The 9739-nt window shown below is 31.7% G+C and overlaps 1 protein-coding gene across 1 annotated transcript; it reads left to right on the top strand.

Annotated features, from left to right (window-relative positions):
- The first annotated feature begins 3120 nt into the window (after positions 1–3120).
- LOC108689376 (cullin-4A) lies at positions 3121–9085 on the top strand. The gene is made up of 11 exons (XM_018196115.1): positions 3121–3547; positions 4318–4681; positions 4759–4947; positions 5146–5292; positions 5390–5576; positions 5663–5855; positions 6018–6319; positions 7448–7678; positions 7773–8051; positions 8179–8331; positions 8588–9085. The coding sequence occupies exons 1-11, from the start codon at positions 3121–3123 to the stop codon at positions 8681–8683; spliced, it is 2568 nt and encodes an 855-aa protein (XP_018051604.1). The 3' UTR covers positions 8684–9085.
- The last annotated feature ends 654 nt before the right edge of the window (positions 9086–9739 follow it).

Here is a 9739-nt window from a genome sequence, read left to right on the forward strand (position 1 = left end):
GTTGTAGCAACATCATTTATTTTTTCGCAGTTGCAAACCTGGATCTACGAACGATATACTTCAACTCAAAAGGGGCGTGGTTTGCTCAAATCTTAGAACATATACTACTGGAAGGAGCATAAGTCTACATCCCTGTACATTCGATTGAAGTCGAGAAGATTGACAAGGATGGAGATAGAATGCGCCTAGTCAACAATGCCTATGTTTCTGTCAAAGTGCGGTCTTACTACAAACACCGAAGCATTTAATGGAACCAATTAAAAGAAAGCATTTTGCAAACTGATCAATTAAAAAACGCTTCAAAGCAGCGTGTTGATATTTCCAAATCGATACATAGGGGGAGTGAAATGTCGCTTTTTTTCACTGCTTTTCTTTTACCCCACAGACTACCTGCGCATCGATATGGAACATTGCTAATTAGACACATTCTATCTCCATCCTTAAGCTTTCCAATAGTACATATATTCTAAGGCCCAAATTGAACATATCATGTCAATCCCTTCCGTCATAGTCGACACGCACTACTCGAGTTTGAAAATGAGGAAAAAGAGAGAAATGACTATATCTATACTAATCTATCTATTATACTATATCTATACTAAGACCCTTTAAATTATTATTATAACTCTAAAATAGATATTTTTTTAGGTGAAATATCGCGCTCAAATTAGTGAGATCTCACTGCTGTCACTAGTAAATAAGAGATAACCAAAATTTCTATGTGTATAGTCCGATTAATTGTCAATGTCTGATATTGTAGAATATTAGAATTTAGCCGATGTACACACTAATGTTGAATACATTCAAGATATACTGAGATGGATTCAGTAATTTAAGCGCACCTATTACAGATTCCTAATTGCTCTAATTTAATTACTATTGTTTAAGTTATTTTATTATAAGGAATCTTATTAATTTTTATAATTTTGAAATATAATTTATCAAATTGTAAAAATAATTATCACTGTTGTAGTATTTAATATTTTACAATTAATATTTACACTCATAACAATTTTTTTAACTGCTTTAACACATTTACTATTATTTTTCCGCATCGTGTGAACAAGGCACGCTGAAATCGCATGTAATGCATCATTATTTTTTTATCTTGATATCTATATTTACATACTTAGATTTTGTCATTTTGCTTCATTCATCTTAACATTACGCGATTCCATTATATCAATCAACATCAAATTATTTTAACTTCTCAAAATACAACAGTTTATTATAAAAACGGTTTATAAATACGATTTAGGTGACTTTATGGATACAATGGCCCGTTTCTATATAGATTAATTTTAATCTCAGTTCAATTTACTCTTTATCTTTTTCTAATTCTCAGAATTGGAAAAAGATAAAGAGTTAAATTAAGATTAAAATTAAACTATATTGGTAGAAATGGACCAATGACGCACTTTCTATTCTATAACATGAAATACGCTAATTGGTTGCTCCAATAATACATTCTCTATTCCACAGTCTTATTCTGCACCATGATTTTACTCATAAGAGTGCAGTTCCATGAATTATAGGCATTGGCGGAATGTTCGTGAATTGGTCGTGGCTTCATTCCGCTGATTCCGTTCCGCTAAAATATGTTTTCTATATCCTATGGAGCGAAATTTTCGAAATACTCAATTCGGAATATTCAATTAGCGCTGATCAATCAGAAAAGCCTAGATCACTTTCATTGGATCCATCGGAATAGCGTTTGTCATTGGTTTGCATTGATTGCGCATCTGCAAGTTCCGCGCTCCATGGGACATGGGGAAACTAAACTCCTGTGAATCGGAAATTACATATACGTACAGATATTACCCCGACTTCATTTTGTGTACCCATTTCGATTTTGATGTATATTTTCGCTTTTCTGTATACTATTACGATATTCGTGTTCTCATCATATTGATCTCCGTATTTATCTAGAGACTTAATTCCTTTCAGAGTTATGTTTAGATTCTCACCCGAGTGCTAACCAGGTATTATTTCATTCTTGTTTTCATCGAATGTTAAACAAGGATTACATAACACCCGGAGAACACCCAGGTGGGAATCCGAACACGCCTCAGCATTGTTGATTAACCATGCGCTTGTAAGAGGCAATTTTTTCTATTTAAGCCAGCTTAACGAGGTTTTTATAAGTATACATATGTGCATGCACACGCATACATACAAGCATTGGCGGAATAAAGCTGTAATACTCGTAATAAATACTCAACTGTAGTTGATTGGTTCTTACATTTCTGATCTGAATTAAATCCTCGGTGGAAACTAGGCCTATATGATATTAGCTGCGTTCAGCAAACGCAACTCACTCACTGCCAGTGAGAGTATATCTACACAACTTGCATAGCCATATAAACATATGCATAAAGAAAATTATCCAATCACATTTTAACCGATTCTATTAGTTGCAAGCCGATCGCAAGTTTGTTGCGACAGCCAATATGAAGCATTGATTTCAAAATGCAAGCATCAGATTGATTGTTGCAACAAGCTTGCGATCGGCTTGCAATTAATGTAGAACTGGCTTAAAATGTGATTGGATAATTTTCTTTATGCATACGTTTATGCGGCTATGCAAGTTTGCATGGATATACCTTGAGAAATTAAAAATATATATGAGTACCAATTAAATATAATTCAGTGAGAAATGACAATCGACATCGGATCGATTTGATGTCAAAAACATCGAATTGACGTCGAATCGACGTCGAAATTGATTCCATTGTCATTTCTCACTGAATTATATTTAATTGGTACTCGTATATATTTTTAGATCTAATGCCAATCAGATGCAAGAACTGAGCGGTTGGGACTGAATGCACCCATTGCATCACTTCAGTAATTTCTTAATTCTATGGCACTGTCACATGCAGATGCTGTAATAAATTTTTTTTCCGATGTATACGTACATAGAACATAGTAAACGCATGCTGCTGAGTAGCAGAGCGAAACGAAATACTGAGTACGAGAGAAAAAGAGAAAGAAGGAGGAACGTTCTTGTTTATGATATGTGTAATCGAGCAGTATTATTCGGAGCGCAAAGCAAAAGAAGCTGTATGACTGTGTCCCTCTGCATTAAATTAAGGACGAGTGATCAAAGGATGCGCGCATATGTCTAGGCATTGCGATATCCAGTTTTTGTATGATAGACGGGTGAAGAAGGTGGCTGCCACCGCCGCTGCCGCCGCCACCGTCGCCGCTGCCGCCGCCACCATCGCTGCCACCGTCGCTACCGTTGCTGTCGCCGTCGATCACACGGCGGTGTTGGAGTACGCGAGCGCAGCTGAGTGCTGCAAGCTGGCTGCGGCCGTGAGCATTGCCCATCCGGACGAAATCGACGCGATTAGGGTTGACGAGATCATCATGACGGATACGGCGTCTGCAGCTGCCGCTGCCGCCGCTGCGGCTGACACGCAAAAACGGGCCAACTTTTCGGCGTTGACAGTCGGTAATCCGAACGGCGTCAGCAAAATATCGCCAAGCCTTACGAATGCAAAACCCGGTTCCGCAAAGAAGCTCGTCATCAAGAACTTCAGAAGTAAGTTACTGGACGCGGTACGCTAACCGATCTTGACCTAACCTCAAACATCAGCTGCTTCGTCTCGCAAGAACAGCGAGTCCCAGAACGTTTTGACTTTCCTTTCTTGTTCTTGGTTTTTTTTTTATGTCTTGTTCTTTATTTTTTTTGCTTCAGACAACTCAAATTTTTTAGGCTGCACTTCGTGGATTTAAAGACATTCTTGCGTCATACTTAATTAAAGGACACATAACCTAAGCTGTAAATCGTAATAATTCAATAGATTGACCTTACTTTTTTATATTGTCGAATCACGCAGTTAATTGTAATTAATTGTGTGATTCAATGCTTACATGGAAAATACATTGATGCGTTAAATGTCTATTTATAGATAATTGTTGTAATAATGTTACAATACAGAAATCTATAAATGGACACTTAAGTTTGACTTGACATTTCGCCTTTCTTGTGTTTATGTAGATCATGCATTATAATGTGAGAGAACTACGATTTCGTAATTAAATAGTATAAGAAAATAATATCTTAAAATTATGCGATTGAGTAAATTAAATTTTTTAATATATATATATATATATATATAGTATGTAATTTTTATTATAAAGTGTTTTTATACTACTATATAATATATTATATAAAATTATTTTCATTAACTTTGAAATTAATTTATGAGATATTTAATTGTAGGAAATGTCTTCCAAAAGAGTTTCTCAAAAAATATGCCAAATTCTATTCCATTGCTTTATTTTTTTGTAATATAATATTTTTTATAGGTAAACCTAAATTACCAGAAAACTATCAAGAAGAGACATGGGAAAAATTGCAGGAGGCTGTAGTTGCTATACAAACCAGCAAAAGTATCCGCTATTCTCTGGAAGAGCTTTACCAGGCAGTTGAAAATATGTGTAATCATAAAATGGCATCAACACTTTATTCAAATTTAACTATTCTGACGGAATCTCATGTAAAAGCTAATATCGAGCAGTTTCTGGCGGAATCTATGGACAGACATATATTTTTGAAGAAAATGAACGAATGTTGGCAATCGCATTGTAGGCAAATGATAATGATCAGGAGTATCTTTCTGTATCTTGATAGGACATATGTTTTACAAAACCCGAGCATTTCATCGATATGGTAATAAAGCGAAAATATTGTCAAGAATAAATCTTACAATTAATTATGCATACACTTCATTTGATCTCTTCTTTCAGGGATATGGGATTACATCTATTCAGATTACACATTGTGCTGAATAGTTTAGTGCAAACGCGTACCGTTGAGGGTCTTCTTATGCTTATAGAAAAGGAACGACAAGGTGATACTGTAGATCGAACGCTTCTCAAGTCACTGTTGAGAATGTTGTCGGATCTACAAATCTACCAAGAGGCCTTTGAAACGAAGTATGTTGTGATAAATCTAATATATATTGTCGGTTGATTCATTGTTATTGACATCAGCATTATTAGCTGTACATCAATTAGTAATAATAACAAACTGATATAACTTTTACAATTATAGATAATGTATTTATTTTTTTATAATATTGTTTGGCACTGTGAATATTTCAATATGTGGATTATTATAATTATTTTATTTAGGTTCTTAGTAGCTACAGAAAGATTGTACGCTGCCGAAGGTCTACGATTAATGAATGAACACGATGTTCCTGAATATTTAGCTCATGTGGATAAACGTTTGCAAGAGGAGAACGAACGACTGTTGCATTATCTTGATACGTCGACTAAGTAAGTTTTTTTATTACTATTGATTATAACGTACCATATATAATTCAGTAATTAAATAGAGCATCATACAATTTCATAAAATTAATTATATTTTCAGATGGTCACTCATACATACTGTAGAAAAACAATTACTGTCTGAACATATTACTAGTATTTTACAGAAAGGCTTAAGTGGGTTATTGGATGAAAATAGAATTAGCGATTTATCATTACTTTACAACTTATACAGTCGGATAAAAAATGGCCTTGTGGAGCTGTGTTTGAATTTTAATTGTTATATTAAAGTATGTTTCTGTTGCATTAACAATTGATCTTGAATATGTATAATGAACAAAATTATAAAATGTCATCTTTTTTAATATCTTTTTAGAAAAAAGGCAAAACGATAGTTATAGATCCAGAAAAAGATAAAACAATGGTACAGGAACTTTTAGATTTTAAAGATAAAATGGATAATATAGTTAATACGTGCTTTCATAAAAATGAAAAATTTGCAAATAGCTTAAAAGAAGCTTTCGAGGCTTTTATTAATCAAAGAGCAAATAAACCAGCAGAATTAATAGGTAATTCATACATGATATATTAATATAATTATATTAACTGTAAACATTAAAAAACATTGTAAATAATTATTTAGGAAATTCTTAGTCATATTGTTAATTTAAAAGTATTCTTAAATTTAAAAATATACCAAAACAGATTAAAAACAACTATATTGATTTCAGCTAAATTTGTCGACTGTAAGTTACGAGCAGGTAATAAAGAAGCGACGGAAGAAGAATTAGAAAGATTATTAGATAAGATTATGGTACTCTTTCGATTTATTCATGGAAAGGATGTTTTCGAAGCGTTTTATAAGAAGGATTTAGCCAAACGTTTGTTAGTGGGAAAATCGGCTTCTGTAGACGCGGAAAAATCAATGTTATCTAAATTAAAACAAGAATGTGGTGGTGGATTTACTAGTAAATTGGAAGGAATGTTTAAAGATATGGAACTTAGTAAAGATATTAATATTGCATTCAAACAGGTAAGGAAAGTAATTATTCGTACATTATGAAACTTTGTGTTATACATACTTACACATGCAAACACGTTAAACTTAATTTGTAAAGTTTGTATATTTAGTATTGAATGTATAAAATACTTATGAATATACGTGATCTGACAATAAAGTTCCCGAACTGCAGTAGTAAAAATAGGCACTTCAAATAATAGATTGTTACATTTTATCCAAGGTTGACAAAGACTAATTTTTTTTTTTTTTTTTATATAACATTTCTTTTTTAAACACACATGTTTTTAATGTTTTGAATAGTATATATTATAAAAAATGTTTAAAATATGTTTAAAATATATTTTATCAATTCTGATTTTATCAAAATAGCCTCCCATGACATGAATACATTTCACGCATCTTTAATAGAAAGCCTTAAAACTTTTTTTAAAGTCTTAGTTAGAGTATTATTCAGAGCACTCATATTCCTCTTGAATATTCTCGATATTTTGAAAATGTTTATTTTTCATGATGTTTTTGAGCTTTGAAGACAACATCAAAGATAAACATTTTCAAGATGTCGAGGACATTCAAAGGAATGTAACGAGTTCTCTAAACAGCATTCCAACTACAGACTTAAAAAAATATTTACTTTGTTTCAAAGATATATAAAATGTATTGATTAAGGAATTTAATTACTTTGAAAGATAAAATATAATACAAATAAGAAGAATATCTTTCAGAACATCTTGATACTTAGTAATATTCATGTGTAAATATACAAATATAAGTTTCAGTTCCATAGATTGCGCACCGATTCTGTTTTTTGGATTTGAAATACAGTCATGTAATAATAATTTCACAATTACACTATCAATTTAACAAATTGTAATTAAAAATTATATTTGTATATTCATATATGAACACTACTAATCATCAAGACTTACTTTGATTGAAAAAGACATTTTTCTCTCTTAGTTATGTTTAAATATTTCTCGTCTATTTCACTTAAAAAAATATAACATTTTATTGTTTGGCATGTCTGTGTTTTTTATTACTACAGTTCAGGAACTTTATTGTTCCTGATCATATACATTTGTTGTATAATTTATACATTAAGTTTACAGAGTATATTATTTCAAATATTTATTATGGCTTCAGTATGCAGGAAACTTGCAGAGTGAATTAGTGGCAAATAACCTAGACCTAACTGTATCTATACTTACTATGGGATATTGGCCTACATATCCAGTGATGGAAGTCACTCTACCGATGGAGATGGTACAATATCAAGATGTGTTTAATAAATTTTATTTGGGAAAACATAGCGGTAGAAAATTGCAGTGGCAACCAACCTTAGGACACTGTGTATTAAAAGCATGGTTTAACCAGGTATTGAATAAAGTGATAAAGTGATAAAGTGATTCTTATGTAACATGATATATAATTATTAACTAATGCACAGATATTTTTGATATGAAAATAGGGTAATAAAGAGCTACAAGTATCATTGTTTCAAGCATTGGTTTTAATTCTATTCAATGATAGTGATAACCTCTCGTTAGAAGATATTAAAACTGCTACAAATATCGAGGACGGTGAACTGAGAAGAACACTGCAATCCTTGGCATGTGGAAAGGCTCGTGTTCTTCAAAAGAATCCGCGTGGTCGAGATGTCGCTGATAACGATAGATTCGTATTTAACGCAGAATTCACAAACAAACTGTTCAGGATTAAGATCAATCAAATTCAAATGAAAGAAACGGTACTTGACATTTAATAATGCAATATATCTTTTATTTTATACATGTGTTTGTATAAAAGATTTATGTTATTTAATATAAAATTTAATAGATTTTTTATTCTTATAGATATAAATGAATTTTTTTCAGAATGAAGAACAGAAAGCAACAGAAGAAAGAGTATATCAAGACAGACAATATCAAATAGACGCTGCTATCGTTAGAATTATGAAAATGAGAAAAACTCTGACCCATAATCTTCTCATCAGTGAACTGTATAATCAATTGAAGTTTCCTGTAAAGGTATATATATATATACACACACACACACACACACACACACACACACAATTTTTTTATAAGAAAACAAGATGTAAAATACCATTGTTTTTCGATCTAAAATGTTATGTATGCTATTATTAGAAAAATAATATTCATTTATATAACCATGCTTAAATGTGCAATCTAAATAATGTGTAGAATCCTAATTTGTAAATACTGTATTGAGTATAATGTATGTTTTTTTATGCCAATTCATAGAATATGTATCCTTTTTCAGCCTGCGGATTTGAAAAAACGGATTGAGTCTCTTATAGATAGAGACTATATGGAACGAGACAAGGACAACGCAAATCAATACAATTACGTTGCGTAACCTAAAGCAAATGCCAAAGTTATATTGACTTGTAAAATTGATGCTGATTTTTCTAGCAAATTCAATCTATCACAATTGGTGTCTGTCCATCGTGAATGTGAACGAGTTCAAACGAGAGATTATATATCAATCCGACTGTTCAGATAAAGTTATAAGTGTGTGATCGAAGGAAAAAGACTTGGTTCAGTGAATTTCCCCGTTTTGGTTTTTAGTGTGCAAGAGACATTAAATGATTACAATCCTTTTTTAACCAGTGTTCCGAATTTTGCGAAATAAGATAAAAGGACATAATGATAGGCAAAAAAAGCTTGATGTAATGTCCTAGAATATAACAATTTTTTATGCAACACAATTTTTCACAGCATAATTACGATTAAGAAAATGTAATAAAGAATGGAAAATGTATACATACTGTGACACTATCATGAAAATAGAAAGTAAGAATGCAATCGCAATATAATTAGTTAATTCGAAAACTGAACAATACATAGTGCAGTATTTATAACGAAAATAAAAGAGTGTACTATACACACACACACACACACACACACACACACACACACACACACACACACACACACACATATACATATACAGTGTGTGTGTGTGTGTGTGGGCGCGCGCGCGTGTATATATGTATATATATTTATGTGTATATATATATATATATATACACACACACACACACACACACACACACACACATACACTATTGTGGTACTTATCTTTGAAATCTACAAGTTATTTGTACCTCACACTTGTCTTCATGTTTTTCTAAAAATATTTTTAACATTTCATTTATTCTTTGGAGAACTATATATAGATAAAAATAATAGAAATTAAAATATGCTGCATCTCTATGTTAGGCAAAATATATAAAACAAGTGTCCAGTTTATCTTGAATCAAATTTCTAATTATACAATTTCTAATTATACGGCGAGACAACAGATTAATATATATATATATAAGATATCAATAAGTATGGAAACTATATGACAAATATATGAATCGCGATTGTTATTAAAAACCGATATATATATATATATATATATATA

This window comes from Atta colombica, unplaced genomic scaffold (genome assembly GCF_001594045.1).
Source record: "Atta colombica isolate Treedump-2 unplaced genomic scaffold, Acol1.0 scaffold27, whole genome shotgun sequence".
In the NCBI taxonomy this organism is placed as follows: Eukaryota; Metazoa; Arthropoda; class Insecta; order Hymenoptera; family Formicidae; genus Atta; species Atta colombica.

Coding starts and splice junctions, on each gene's coding strand:
- LOC108689376 (XM_018196115.1), top strand. CDS start 3,121: ATGTCTAGGCATTGCGATATCCAGTTTTTGTATGATAGACGGGTGAAG. Junction 3,548..4,317: donor CGTCATCAAGAACTTCAGAA/GTAAGTTACTGG, acceptor TATTTTTTATAG/GTAAACCTAAATTACCAGAA. Junction 7,679..7,772: donor TAAAAGCATGGTTTAACCAG/GTATTGAATAAA, acceptor ATATGAAAATAG/GGTAATAAAGAGCTACAAGT.